Raw genomic sequence first — 15,667 nt, forward strand, 5'->3', positions numbered from 1 at the left:
TTGTCATGTTGACTCTTTGATCATCCTCATTCATAGAAGAAAATGAAACGGAGCAGGTTTAGGAACATTTTCCCAGATGTATGACATTACGTAGACCTTAACCGATTTATCAAAGAGTAAACCTTAAACAAAACCCTCATTTTGAAATGAAACTGTTTCACGTGGACATTATTTTTGCCCACATATTTCCTTCATGTCCTCTGTTGTCAAAGTCATCACCTTGAAATGGTGACTTTTAAATTGAGTCCTGCAGCTGAAAGAGAAAATGTGTCAGAATATTCTCTCCAGTCACTTTTATCATCATGTCAAACCTCTTCCGCGTCCTCACACAGAGAAAAGAACGGCGCGACGAGTGTGTCCGGTTTGTGTGTGTGTGTGTGTGTGTGTGTGAGAGAGAGAGAGAACAGCTGCACAGATCCAGCTGCGCACAGCTCGACATCTCAGGCGCGTGCAGGTCTCTTCTGGGGGGGGGTCTAAAAGTGAATTCTCCTCTCTATAAATAGGATGATGGGAGCTGGATGCGGGGACGCGGCTCACCGTCCCTCTGTTGGCCACCGGTGAGATCTATTTTTAGCACTGCTGAGCTCACGTGCTACGTACAAGGCTGAGCTGGTGTTTGCGCGCGCGCGTGGAACAATTCATGAATGCCATTCATTAAAAAGGCTTCACTTTTCATTGAGACTTTGAAAACTGTCACTGAAACTTAGAAGCTGATGAAAGAAGAGAGCGGCTGGCTCGAGTCAGACATGAACGTCATTTGTTGGACTGCTACGACACTAAAGATAAAAAAAAAAAATCATGTATTTTCATGCTCCGATAGTGCTCTGATAGTTTTCTGTTAATATCGTTGTTTTCAAATTTTCAATTCAATTCCGTTTTATTTATACAGCGCCAAATACAACAAATGTCAATCAAAATAAAAAATGTATCCAGTGAATCAATTTGTTGTTGCACAGAATACAAAAAATGAGCATTAGCAGTGAAAACTCAGTTTGACCTGAAAAAATTGATTGCTGCCAACAAAATACCACATATCCAGCTAACAAGAACATAATGTGAATTTGCAGAAAGACAAAACGTAATGAGGCTACTTCTGAGTATATTTATGTCATTCCTGTTCAAATCTGCATTTTGTGTCCAGCTTCTTATGATTTCCATTCATAAAAGGCGACAGACAGACGGAGCGATGTGAAACTGCTTCACCGTCCACGTCCGACTCCTCAGAGCGGGTTCTGTTCGCACCAGCTTAGCTTCATCAATCTCACATATTCAAACTGCTGACAGTAAATGGGCACAGGATTAACTGTTAAATCGCACCTAACAAGCAGGTCAGGGGAAAACAGGCAATAGCCTATATCTCAAGTGCCAGACATATAAACACACACAGACCTCTTTCGTATGCAACTCAGCCTTCCCATCCCCCAATCTCCCCTCCCTTTCCTCCCTCTTCAATTCACCGGAGTCCGGCGACTCCGTTTACGTTTTACGCTTGCTCCGCCCCTTACTCGGTTTTGTCCAAATCGGGATTTTTGCGTCGCCGGAGCTCCCGATTCCAGCCCCACGTCATCACCGAGTAAAGGGAAGAGCTGACGTCGAGGAAGAGTCACTGAGAGGAGAGGGCAGCGGGGAGGGAGGGGAGAGAGTTTCACCATTGCTTACACTGATATGAGACATATCTAGCCCCTTCCCTCCCCCTTCCTTTTCACCCCCCCTCCCTCCGTTTTACGTCGGTGTTGGTGCGTCGGGAGCCCCCCTGCTCCGACGGAGTCCCAGACTATATAAGTGACTGGCGAGCAGAGTCCCTCAACCAGATTTACGGGTTCCGGACTTCTGTGCCAGAGACGGCTACCACAGCCGCCGATTCACCTGCACTCCGAAAGGAGGGACGGACATCCAGCAGTCGGCCAGTATCCGAGCTGGACGCTGTGGCGGACCTAAAGTTGAGGGAGACAGATCAGGAGAAGGTTTTTTAAACCTTGCTCTGAAGAAAACAGCTGAGATGAAAGTCCAACAACACACCTAAGAGCTTCTCCACCTCTGAAACCTGTCTCTGAACACCTCTGGGGGACAGGGCTCTACTGCCGAGGCACGACGTTTATCAACACTCCGCTCACAACTCTCCAACTTATATCTAGAGGAATTTCGAGATTTCTCCGTAGCAACCGACCACAATGTATCGCTCAACCAAAGGAGCATCCAAGGCTCGACGGGACCAGATCAACGCCGAGATCCGGAACCTGAAGGACTTGTTGCCGATATCTGATGCAGATAAAGCGCGGCTCTCATACCTGCACATCATGTCACTCGCCTGCATGTACACCAGGAAATCTGTCTTCTTCACTCAAGGTAAGAAAAGGATCAATTCTGAATAATGAAAGAACCTGTTGAGGAATCTCATGTACTGCTGCATTTAACCGCAATCCCTCACAGTGGTGCAATCAACAAGTGTTTCAGCGGCAGCGTACGCAATTGTGTTGATAAAGCTCAGATTTGAGGTTTATTTGCAAAGCTGTGTGATCGACTGATCAGAAATAATCTACGGTGAAGCCGATAAAAGCGTCAGAACCTCAATCTGTCGCTGTCCGTGGTTCTGAAAGGCTTCAACACCATGAAAGCAGCCTCGTTGCTGTCCGTGGTGCTGAAACCTGCTGAGCAGATTTAACACACTGTTCTTTCTTTTTACGACCAGGTTTATTAACTAATGTGACACATTTTCTTTCTTCTAGAAGCGGGAGCTGCTGCTAGTCAAGAGGAAATCGCAAGGTTTCTGTCTTTTCACGAGCTGTCGGAGTTGATGCAGGCGCTGCCGGGATTTCTGATGCTGCTGACTGGAGATGGGAAGCTCCTGTACCTGTCAGACAGCGTCTCCGAGCACCTTGGACATTCCATGGTAAGTTAACACAGATCTGATGCAGTCTTGGTTTAGCAAAGGAATGTCAGGTCGTTAGTTTGGTCTTGAAAAATAAAATTTCTTTGTAATTTTTAGGTGGATCTTGTGTCACAAGGCGACAGTGTTTATGATATCATCGACGCCTCAGACCACTTCATCATGAAGAGCAATCTGTCAACCTCTACGTCCCTTGAGATGGGTAAGAGGAAGTGTTCATGTTCGTTTTACGAGTTTAACGGGTTATTTTTCTCCATCTAATACAGCCTGACAGCCTATTTGATTTCTAACGAAGCTCCTCATTTCTTCTCCTCCACAGACCGTCTCTTCCGCTGTCATTTCAACACCTCCAAATCCGTGCGGAGGCAGAGTGCTGGAAACAAACTGGTTCTGATCCGAGCTCGCTGCCTCTCTCCCCCCACCGCCCCCGCGGCCGGGTCGTACTGGACCTCCAACCCTGTGTGGGTGTGTTTCTGCTCTCCTCTGGAGGCACAACTGACATGCTCCAGCCCGGGAGCAGAGAGGGAGTCGACCTCCACCCCATCACTGACTGAGACCAACTTGTTCCTGGCTTGCTTCCAGTCCCAGCATGGCCGCGACATGAGGCTACAGACAGCACAGGACAGGTTTGTTCAAGTTTGATCTTTCACCTGTTGATTCAATGTGAGCTGGTAGATTAAGCTGTTTATGAGATAAAGTGGAGAAGTATCATGCTCCTAACAAATCACCGCCCACTCTGCCCTGCAGTGTGAGCGCCTATCTCGGCTTTGATGTGACAGCTTTACGCGCTCGCTCCTGGTACAGCCTCCTCCACCCACAGGATCTGTCACATGCCTCTGCTCAGCACCGTAGCCTATGTAAGTGTACTCTTCATGCAAAACAACCAGTTAAAAGCAGCACAGTTACACACATTGTGCCCACAGGCACATCCAAACAATGATAAACGCTATGATGATTAATATGATGCCAAACTAATTCCGACTTGTTCTGTAACTGATGTTCAACAGTGAGAGAAGGAGGAGAAGGCAGAGCTGAAATGGTGGTGCGAGTCCAGGCTCTGGACCAGTCGTGGGTTTGGCTCTACATGGTTCTTCAATTGCAGCCTGGAGAAATCCCCATCAGCAGCAACAACTACATCATTAGGTATTTACTTCCCTATTTTTTAAACAACACATCAATCATCAACTTGGAGGCAAAAATAAAAAAAAAATAGAACAAAAAAGAATAAAAAAACCCAACTAACTCTTGGCTTTCTGCTGTTTTTTTTTTTTCCATCTCTCAGTGACTCCGAGGCCTGGTCAGTGCGTCAGCAACTCAGCTCAGAGCAGAACCAGCTGACCCTGGTCCTGAGTGCTGGTGCCTCTCAGCAAGAGAGTCTGAGTCTGCAGTCCCCAGAGACTCTTTCCAGCCCCGACCAGGTGTTCACACCAGGCAGCAGTGGCCTGTCCGCCCAGTCCTTTGACTTCAGCACTGCTGGCTGCAGCGTCGGCTCTTCTGATGAACCTGGGAGCTCTGTTACAGAGCCCATGCAGCTGGAAGGTGACCCTCGCTCCAGCATCTCCTCTCTGGAGGAGGAGAGCTTCTTTCAGCAGCATCCTACTGAAACCCCCTCAGCTGCCTCCTCTCCCACTCCAGTCACAGTTGAAACAGTAGCAGACTTAGACTTTTTGACCCAAAATATTCTCTTGCCACCCTCTTTCCAGCTCGACCCTGCTTTGCCAGCTCTCCCCCTTCCTCTTCCCCCTATCCCCACCTCTCAAGCTCAGCAGACCAAAGAGTTTGTGTGCACTCCCCCTTACACCCCCCAGATTGGTGGGGCTAGTTTCCCATTCAGTGAACCCCTTTTCAGCTTTGACCCGACAGGCACTACCACTCCTCCACCCTCTGCTACAACTGCTACCACCACTACTTCCTTGGCCCCCTCAGCATCCTCCACAGCCCCACCAACTACAGCCTCAAGCCCTGCTCCTCCCACCACCCTTTCCACCAAGCTCCCCCTGGTGCTTCCAACTCCATCTACTGACCTCCTCTTCCCCGTTGAACACTGCAGTGGCTCCCTGTATGAGAAACTGCCCCCTACACCTGACAGCCCCGGAGACGGGGACTGCACAGTGATGACCCTGCCTGAGGTACGAGGTCCACTGTATGTAGACGTACCACTGGGGCCTCTCCAGTGTCCCCCTGAAGGCCTCCTCACCCCTGAGGCGTCGCCTGGTAAACAGCCCTGCATCTCCTTCTTCTCTCTTGAGAGGGAAAAAGAGAGGGCAGAAATATCCCTCTTAGCTCAACACATCAGCTCACTGGCTGAGGGATTCTACCTGGACCCACTCTTGTCCAAGCTCTCTCCTCCTTCATTTTCACCCTCATCCTCTCCTCCATCCCCGTTCTTGTCTCCGGCCGCAGAACCTGCTGATTCAGTCCACATGCTTAGGGAGTTTTATCCCATCAAAGGATGGAGAGGTCTGGATGTTCCCCTCTTCCTTGACGATGATGATTCTCTGTTTGAAGAGAGCATCTTAGAAACCCTTCTGCAAGACGACTTTGCTCCTCCCCAGATGCCCGGCCTCTCCTCCCCTTCCCTCTCAACTTCCCCAGTGCCCGATCCCTTTAGCCCAACCTCTCCTCAAACCCCAGTGTGCTGGCTACAACCCTCCCAGTTTGAGGGAGTGGGCCACATCTGTAGCGTCCAATCGGCGCAATGTAACTCCATGGCTGGGTGCGGGGCGACTGTGGCTGCTGAGGCCGGGGTAAAGGTGGAAGGGGAGGGGCTAGTGGAGGAAGCAATGGAGATCGAGGTGGTGTCATCTCCTGTGTCCTCTTGCTCCTCCATCCCAGCTTCACCTCCCCTCATCCTCACTGCCTCCCCGAGCCCCACCATCTCCACACCCATCGCCTCGCCCACGCCCGCCGTGTCTTGCACTCAGTCCCTCCTGGAGGAACTGGCCGTCCTGGAACCCATGTTTGGGGCAGGTGCCTCGATCGCCCCTGGCTTAGGGCAACAACCTGAGTTGTATCAACTCCAATGTCATCCATCGCCACAGTGCTTCCACAAAGGTAAGAAGCTGTTGCCTTTTTTCATCGAATTTTTGCAAAAAACAAGATCAAAGACATGCTCTGAAAAAGCACAACTAACATGCTCTTTCTTTCTTTTCCATTTTTTTGTCTTCCAGATGGGAGTGGAAGTGTTCCTCCGTTCTAAAATAAGTCTGTGACTTACTTCATTAAGTATGGCATATTGTCATATTTTGTGGAGACCCTTTTACTGAAAAGTAAAAAATAATTAAGTGTATAAATATACATAATGTATATACAACTTAAGGACTTTAACTCCTACATGTCTCCTGAGAACAAAGATTGGCTTTATATTTTTGTTCAGTCATTTATCTGTGTACTACTGCAAAACTGGTGCAACCTTTTCACTATGGTGCAACTACATGGACCCATAACTGACTGGGTTCTGGGTCCATGTGGTGTCTATCAGCTTCTGTGTTACATGAGCTTCAGATGTGATCAGGCAAAGAAAAACTTCTGAACTCGTAAGCGCTGTCCAACCTTCAGACGCGCGTATGTATTCACTCGTAGTGAAATATCTGTTGTGAACAAAAACAATGATACATTTCTTGCTATTTAAGTCGGGAGATGAATTACAGCACTTTTGTCTGACATGCAGCAACGCAAACCCAAACCTCAAATGTATTGGAAGTCAAATGTTTACAATGGTTTACAATACGATGTACAATCAGTACAACAAAATAAGAAAGATTTCCTGTATGAAATCTTCTGTCCAATCATCAGAGCCAATACAGCTCTGGTTTCAAAACATTCCTTACAACTTTCTATTCTCCACCAAAACTCCTAAATAGTATTCAGCTAAACCCGAAATACTTTGAGCTTTGAGTTTGCGGCTTTGAACCTTTAACATTTCATATTTATCTCTCCATCTAAAATCTTGTGTATCAATGTGATGTGCAAAAAAAGAAAACATGTGAAGAGATCCTGGCATGTGAAGATCTCCGGGATGCTGACGGTGTCCGTTGCTTTTTCAAGATAAAACACAAAACAAGAAGTTTGCCAGGGCTCAGATCATGCCACAAATCCACTGCTACGCTGTACTGTACATTAAGACTCTGAATGTAGGCTCATCGGGTCCACCACCAAACCACCCTCCCCTTGGCCAGAGGGCAGTCAGCTGGATATTCTTGCAGCATCAATATTTGCAATGCTGGCAGCTTATAGCGGCTCTGAAACGCCTGAAACGGCCCTGACCTGCTGAACTCTGAACTCTTTATCATGTCCATTCAACATGGACAGTTACATCGTTGCTCCACTGGAGCGCGGTGTAGTGAGGCACAATTGACTATGTGAATGAGCGATTCTTCTTTTTTGAGAGGGGTTAGAATACAAAGGTTTTGTTTTAAAAAATGAAAACGGGGACGGGGTGCTATTTCTATTCAGTTACCAAACGACACGGGTTGAGAATGGTACAATTCCCATGGTGTCGACATGCTCACGTAGAGTTGTCTACGGTCAAGTAAAGGATTGATTCCTACGTTCTAGCTATTAAAGGCTAAGTTAATATACATGTGTAAAATTCTATTATTGTATGTGTGATATTTGAAGAATATGTTATATCATATGCATTATGTCTGAGGATGTAGGCATATGTTCTTTTCAGAAAGGTTGTACACATTTGTACATTTGTATGAAACTGTTAATGGTCTGTATATACAAGAAAGAGGTTTTTATTGCATAAGATGGAATATATTCGAAACATCTTACTTACTGCAGAATGGACATTGTGGATCAGTGTTCTATTGTGATGCTTATAAGTGTATTTGGTTGTCATACAAATGCATTTATATTAAAGTGCACTTAATGCAGCTGATGCATTTGTGTCGTCATAGTCAGGCCTCCTGTTCCTCCCTCAGCCTCATCATCACCATCATCATCATCCCACCATGCTTGCCTCTCTTCCTCCCTCCCCTTCACTCTCCTGCGTTTCTTCCCCTGGAGCGAGTTTCGCTCAGCAACAGCACTGACGCACACGCATGACGAGACAGAATGAGACACTATCTGACTCAGTCTGACGCACACACTTGGCATTGAGGTTTTTTGCGTGCGAGGATGTGCACACGGACACACGCAGATGGCCTCTCACTTGTGATGATGCACACACATATAATAGTAGGGAGATAACACCCCCTCACTACCACCAACACCTCTCTTTACAAATCGCAGCAGCCCACGCTCGCCGATGTACCTGCGACTCCATCAGCACTCAGCAGGGTGTAAGACGCCATATATAGGCATTCCTGCTTAGGAGCTCTGACTGAAACAGCCTCACGTCTATTCTCAGCATCTATTGAGAAGGATCAGAGAGGGGAGGGCGGAGAGGAGGGAGGGAGACAAAGAAAGAGGGAGAGGAGGCTAAAATTAGAGGTACAGTAAAAAAGGGATGCGGGACGAACTGATCCTCTGTCACAACATATCATAATGGTAGACATAACTAAATCATAACTAATCATGGATATGCTGTTTATCAGAAGAATGTTTTTTGAAGATGTAGGGCTGAAATAATTGTTCTACCACATCTGATCCAATGTCCCACAGCAGATATCCAAAAAAAACCAAAACAGAATTAAATGTACATAATGAAGCAAAAGCCTGAGCGTTACATGTCTTCTCTGCAAGCGAACATTTTGTTCCATCACTACCTGCTGCAGTGTTGGTGATGGAGGGGAGATGAGTGGAGGGAACACTGCACAGCTGACTGCTGCCATCTCCTGGAGGAGACAAGCACTGCACCTTAAAGAGCACATTTGCATTGCATTTTGTGTATGAAGTCGTATGAGGAAAAGGTTATGAGGAGGACGAAGAGAGACGACAGGTCTGCATCTCATGTTAACTGGACAGAATACAAATGTAGTTGTTAACAACATGCAACTGAAGCTGTTCTTAGAATAATCTCAGATAAAGATATAGTTCAGCTAGGAGCGGTCAACATGCTGGCAGCATTACCACAATAACAAAGAGTGTATTTGGACACAAACAATGATATGTTGGACATACAGTACTGTGCAAAAGTCTTGAGACATCATTACTTTAAATTTTGCAACCAAGCAGACAGACTCAAATTAAATCTTTTAAAGTGGTCTGGAGCAACAGTTCTCCAGGCTTTCTGAAGCTCTCATTTCTTTGGACATTGGCTGCTTTTTCATTAATTTTCAGTGCAGTCTTTATATCCGACCATTTTCAGAGGAAGGTGTTTTGTTCTTTGTTTCTTAATAAGCCGCTTAACACCGATCTATGAATCATTCATTCAAGCATAAAATGCAGCAAATCCAATCAATGAACCAGTGTCGACACATAACAGATAGCAAAGAATCATTTTAAAATTGTATCTTCAGGCACTTTGTTTCTAGCAGCCTGTTGCAAAAAACATACTTGGTTGTCATTTCTTTCAGACATAAAATAGTACAAAAGTGTCAGGCCTAAAAAAGTATCTACAACAGGTGAACAATATCTGAAAGTAATTTCTTAATACAGAAATGCATCCAGCCTCATCAGAAATGGTCTCCATGAAGGGTGGCTGTCAGGAAGCCGTTCTTAAGGAAGAGAAACAGGGAGAAAAAGCTGAGGGACGCCAAATTAAACAAGAAGTGGACTGAAAATCAGTGGCAACAGGTCTGATGGAGGGATGAATCCTCCCCAGAGCCCGGAGCTCAACATTACTGAAGCAGTGTGGGATCATGCTGACAGAGAACGGAACAAAAGACAGCCGACATCCAAAGAAGAGCTTTGGGATGTCCTTCAAGAAGCCTGGAGAACTATTCCTGAAGGCCACTTAAAGAAATGATGAGAAGGCTTGTCTAAGAGACTGTGATGAAGTATAAAGGAGCTCAGACCAAATATTGTTCCACGTTTAAATAATTTGCTGCAGCTCTTCCTCACGAGACCTCCAGTAAAAATAATGGGAGGGCAGACAATACATTAAAATGAAAAAATGTGTATTTTTCGTCAAAGTTGAGTCATCGTATTTTTTTTTCTTATTTGTACAATTAGGTTCTTTTATAATAAATCTTTTTATAATTAAGTGAATGTGAAAGTTTTGGTTTCACAAAAATAAAAAATATGAGTTTTAATTTGCTCCTGTGAAAGCCCCGACCATGGTTTTAAGAAGAGTCCATGCACTGGTTGCTGAACCACTATCCTCTGCAGCCTTTTCAGAGCTGTGAACCTCCTCATCTTTTACTTTTGAGTGACTCGGCCACTCTTGGATGCTCCTTTTAAACCCAATAATGCCATTAACCATGATACAAATTCTACAATCTTTTACTTTAATTTTTTTCTGTTTTTAAATGTTACTGGTATCAAGTTTAAATTGATCTAATGAGATAACATCTTAGTTTCAACATTTGACATGTTGTTTTCTTTGTGCCATGTTAAATGATGTAACCATTCAAACCAGCTGTTTGAGCTGCAGCCTGATAACTGCGTTTATCAATTCTGCATTTAATTCAAAGATCTTTGAGTCGATTTCTACCCGAAGATATAAATGAACATCGCTAATTGCTTTTAAAAGCAACAATAATAATCATGTTCTCATATCATGCACGTTAAAGCTTTCAATAGTAAAGAAGAAAAGCTTTATTTTATGCAAAGAAAGTTTAATACAATTAAATTAATTGCATTAAAATTCATCTTATTCAGAGCCTCTGTAGCACTTGCTCAGGTTCTGTCTTCATTATGCATTTAACTAAAGAGGTATCCGAGTGGGTGTCTCTTCCATTTACTTAACTCATTTTACAATATATTCCTCTTTGGTTTCAAATTCTGTGCCGTTTGTAGGCAGTTTAATTACATCTCGAGTTGATGCAATAAAAGAACTGCATTCACCAGTTCAGACCCATGATTTTGTTCTCTAAATCTTCTAAAACTTGATTTTCTACTTTAACCTTTCATTTCTCAGCTTGAGCAAATTCCAAACATGAAAAACAAACAAAACATTTGAGAGATTAAACCTGAATTTTTTATTATTTTTTTTTTTTTTAAATAAAAAAATTTGACTGCCCTCATGTTTATCAATACTTTCCTGAACACGAGTGTTTGTATGCCTTGAAATTGTTGATTAGGCTTGAAGGGTAAAAGCGCACGTTGCAGCTGCTTTTAATGTCACAAATGGTGAAAAATGCTCAGCTGGAGTTAGAAAAGTTCACCGTTAAATCATTTATTCATTTTCATGTCCAACTGACACTTCAAACCCTTAAAAACACAAGTCACAAAAATATTTGTGAAAAGGAAATGTGAGTATTTTTGTAGCTGAATATTATTTCTTTCGAAATAAATGGCAAATTAGCCTAATTATAGTTTATATTTGGTGCAACATGTGAGACCAAACATGTTTAACAAGATTTAGGTTGGTTGAGGGATGCTGAAAGTTGAGCAAAGATCACCTGTTCTCTGGAAGTCAATAATATTTTACCATCTCAATACCTGCAGTTCTTGAGATTTGTGCAATAATTGATGTGTTGAACCCTTTAGATCCCAGACTGATAGAAATTGTGTGAAATGTGTTGGAACCCATCTGCTCAACCTGTCAGAGAGCCAAACCGCATCCAGAAGTGTTAATAATGGATATTAACATCAAAGTGACTGAACATACGAATCCTTCCAAGACAGTGGGATTACATTTTCAGTTGCTCAGCTCAGATGAAACTAATCACTTAGGTTCATAAATGTTTTGAAAATCAGAGTGGAATGGTTTTGTTGCCATAATATAGACAAAGATCAGATCAGATGTCAATGACGACAAAGAAATCATGTAACAAGCGACCGTTTATTAACACACAGCGCTAACAGTTTGTGCCTGGGTGTGGTACATGTATAAAGTCAGTATAAACAGAAAAGGGAGTCTTCACTTCTTCTTGCCTGATGCAGCTTCAGCGGCGGCGGCTGCCGCTGCCGCAGCATCTGCCTTCAACTGCTCCTCTCTCTGTTCCAGGAAGACTTTGTATTTATCAGCCGATAAACTGAAAGAGGAGGATAGAGAGAGAGAGAGAGAGAGAGAGTGAGAGTGAGAGTGAGAGTGAGAGTGAGAGAGAGAGAGAGAGAGAGAAGGAAAAATGATATTAAGTTGTCAAATGAAAACTCAACCGACAGTGACATACAAACAGTTTACAGAAAAAAAAAAGATTTCCCTTTCAGCGACGGAGGTTTTTGTTGGGTGGCGGTTTAAAAGGCAATAAAACTGAACAGAAATCATATCATCATGCTTCCAGAACACATACAGCTTGGTAGCAACCATCTGCAACATTAACTTTAATTCATTTTGGGCATCAGTGCCCCAGAATCAAAGAGGAATTGCCTCCCTCTGAGCTCATCACAATGCAGCACTATTCAACAATCATCCAGGGAGGAATCCACTGCTGAAGAGGCAAAGATACCAATTTCTCTGCCGATGGTACACTAAATAAATCATTATACACTGCAGATGCGACACATCTTTAGTTTGGAGGGGATTAAACTGATTCGGGGGAAATGCACTTCTTTAACTGAAGGAAAAGCAGAAGCGACAGAGGCAGAGCGTGCCTGAATACCAACTCTGAAACAGTCGATAGCAAAATAAGTGAAACACTGAGCATACCGTAAATGATATATATCAGAAATACTGTACGAAAGAAAACAAAAATGTTACTTAGATGCAAACCAAACAGGTTAGTGTTGCTGTATCTTAAAATGTAAGATTACAAACTTATAGCTTCCAATTTTTGCAGAGTCTATGTGTCTTGACTTCAGTATCCACAGATTTACTGTACAAAGTACATGCTGTGGCTGTTTGTGCAGTAAGCTCCCAATAAAACAGACACTGCATGTCACCTGCTGCACATCAGTCAGACCGCACCCTCTGAATGAGCTCCACCTCAAAAAACAGACAACAAATGAGTTATCTCTGTTTTCTGGAGTGCTAATAAAGATGTTTTACGACTACAAACGCATCAAAAAACAAAAATCAAGCCTATTTGGATACACAGTAACTAGGGCCGGATGCATTAACAGTGCACACACCCACGTGCACGCCTTCTCCTGCACACAAACTGGTATTTATGACAGAATAAAAGAATGTGAATGTTCACACATCAGCATTCTTAGAACAATTTAATCCTGATATGATTAAGATGGAAATGGGGAAAAAAGGCGATACAACTTAACATAAAACACTTTCTGTGATTGCTCAGTATGACCGAAGATTTTTCTGATGTGGTTTCTTAATGATAGTTTTTATGATAGTCTTATTTTTTTATTTTCATTTTATGTATTTTTTATTGAGCACCGACAATTAACAAATACAGAACAAAAGGAAGATCCTTGGAACAATGCTCACATATTTTCATTTATATGTCCAACAGATACACTCAACCCCCACTCCACAAATGGAGGCATAAAGCTGAGTACCGTTAATAAAGTAATACACTATTTACAATGCTTTACATTGAGGAGAACAACTGAGAGAAAAGCTCAGTGAGATCAAGTAGGCATAGTTTTAAGTCTACCTAAATACGTCAACACTGGGTTCCAGATGGAGAAGAGGTTTTCCCTCGACTCTGAGTATAGGTTTAATCTTTTCTAGCTGTATGAAATGAATCAGATCACATAACCATAATGACACTTTAGGTGGATTCTTGGATTTCCAATGTCATAATATTCTCCTGCGTGCGAGTAAGGTGGTAAAAGCAATAATGTGTTTGTGTCTTTTCGTAATTGTAAAGCAGTTCCTATCTGTGACACGATACAGTCTTATTCAATCATGAGTGCAATAAATAAGTGTAGCTGTGCGTTAGGATGGCAGCTCTGACAGTGTTGGAAGAGAAAAAGTATTCAGATGTCACTCTGATTTTCTGGCACAAGATGATAAAACATTCAGCACTTTAAAGTTCCATACGTCTCTTCTTCTGGAGCTGTGTGAGGAACTGGGTCTGCCGCTTGTGTGTGTGTGTGTGTGTGTGCGCGCTGATGTGCTTTTTCGTCTCTCATTTGTAATCCGACCACTTCCTTTTTACCTCTGCGGAGTCCTTTTTTTGTTCAGAGCACAGAGAGCTGCTGTCTCTGTTACTTTTTCACACAGCGGTTTTTGTTCTGGTCATAAGTAAAGATCTGAGACCACCAAATAAAACAGATCCAATATTCTCTGCTCCACTTATGGAGTGTTTCAAATTCCCATTCAGTAAAATTCTGCTTCTTCTTTGTTGTTGCTTTCATTGTGTATTTAGTTGTGGTGCGAGCAATGGATTCATATGCAAATCATTAATGATGGAAGTTACTGCACCAATTCATGATTAAGATGGAGGAGGGAAAACAGTTTGGCTCTCGTTTTCACGGAGACTCACAAAAGGCCAACATATGTACGCATGGCTTTATAACTTTAGTGAAAAGATTGTGCATTTACATTTCTGCCTTTGTGCATACACACAGTTGTGTGTATCTAGCCCTATATGTACCTTTTAATGTACTGAAAGTTTGCACCTTAAACCATAAAATCAACCAGGATATTCATAAAGGGAGACTGTAGGTGTTAGCTGCTCGTCATTGTCTAATTTTTACGTTTTAGCACCAGTTCAAAAGGGGAAAGAGGTGGTGCGTGCACCCTACAAACCACAGTGCATAAAGCTGCACCACAAACTAAAGTGTAACACACAGAATGACAGATGTGCAGAGTAACTTATTAATGCCAGTGGAGAACCTCATTGTTTCAGCAGCCGAAATCGCATTACTCACAAAATTAATGGATCATATTACGGGCTTTGGAAGGATGTGGCGCATTCATAGTAAAAGCAAATTAAATAGTGCACAATGGCTGCAAGTGTTTGTTCAATAAGTTTCAACACTGGATCTGCAAAGACTACAATTTTTACAGTGAAACAGGCTGTTTCTGCTCTAAATCACTCAAAGTTCCTCTCTTTTTAACCGGCTTAATTCAATTCAAATATGAACAGACCTGCTGTACAGTCAAAAATAAAGGAGGAGAGACCTCAACGGGAACATTCAGTTCTCTCCAAGGTTGTCCTGCTGCATTGCACAGGGTTTATGTTTCAGAACATTTATTTAATCCAGACAATGGGAACATTTCAACGCTTAACTGAGAAATTTAACTTGTGTTTTTGCAGCTCAATTAATCTATTTATCTGCATTTGATCAACTGTTGTATGTGCTCGTGTTGTTGCGGCTTCTGTGGTCCCTCACATCACCTCCACCGATCTCTGGTGGATGCTTGGAGGCACAGCAGCACGACACGAACCTGAATCTCTTTGGCCGAAACAACCCTCCATGCTGCCATTAATTAGTATCTCAGGTTGATTCAGTGGGGCATCAAGGACAAAATTAGGACTTACTCGTTGACAATTTGGATGCCCAGTGAACGAGCCGAGCCGATGATGCTTTTAACGACATTCTCGAGGGGTGTGTTCCTGATTTTGAAGCATTCATCCTGAGCCTTCACCTGTGCGATCTCATACACAGCTCTCACCGACACCATTCCTGCTGTCTCGTGGCCTTCGTGAATAAAACAGAAAAAGAATGTATTTGGAAAAGTTTGGCAGTAGACAAAGTGAAGCGGGATATGTGTGGGAATGTAGAGGTGGTGTTAGGAGTCAGCAGCTGGAACAAAGCTGGTGATAGCCCGCGGCAAAAAGCTGGAAATCCATACTTTTCCTTTAACACTCACCACTTTTGTCACTTCCTGTCTCAGCTGCAGCACCCCCCCCATGTGTAATGAATATAACATAT

At 43.3% G+C, this 15,667-nt stretch overlaps 2 protein-coding genes across 4 annotated transcripts in view; one reads left to right on the forward strand and one right to left on the reverse strand.

Annotated features, from left to right (window-relative positions):
• The first annotated feature begins 1,795 nt into the window (after positions 1-1,795).
• npas4a (neuronal PAS domain protein 4a) lies at positions 1,796-7,767 on the forward strand. The gene is made up of 8 exons (XM_075481617.1): positions 1,796-2,346; positions 2,727-2,890; positions 2,987-3,089; positions 3,207-3,513; positions 3,635-3,744; positions 3,895-4,030; positions 4,170-5,941; positions 6,058-7,767. The coding sequence occupies exons 1-8, from the start codon at positions 2,172-2,174 to the stop codon at positions 6,084-6,086; spliced, it is 2,796 nt and encodes a 931-aa protein (XP_075337732.1). The 5' UTR covers positions 1,796-2,171; the 3' UTR covers positions 6,087-7,767.
• A 3,937-nt stretch (positions 7,768-11,704) lies between these two features.
• mrpl11 (mitochondrial ribosomal protein L11) overlaps positions 11,705-15,667 on the reverse strand; it is a 47,539-nt gene continuing 43,576 nt past the window's right edge. For 2 of the 3 annotated variants that reach the window (XM_075481620.1, XM_075481623.1), the window contains 2 exons: positions 15,274-15,433; positions 12,587-12,806 (listed from right to left, as the gene is read on the reverse strand). In XM_075481620.1, the coding sequence (XP_075337735.1) occupies positions 12,602-12,806; positions 15,274-15,433 (365 nt within the window). In that variant the 3' untranslated portion in view covers positions 12,587-12,601. Of the gene's footprint in view, positions 11,917-12,586; positions 12,807-15,273; positions 15,434-15,667 lie in introns of those variants that run through there. The other variant, XM_075481621.1, reaches the window with a different exon arrangement.

This window comes from Odontesthes bonariensis, chromosome 13 (genome assembly GCF_027942865.1).
Source record: "Odontesthes bonariensis isolate fOdoBon6 chromosome 13, fOdoBon6.hap1, whole genome shotgun sequence".
Lineage (NCBI taxonomy): Eukaryota > Metazoa > Chordata > Actinopteri > Atheriniformes > Atherinopsidae > Odontesthes > Odontesthes bonariensis.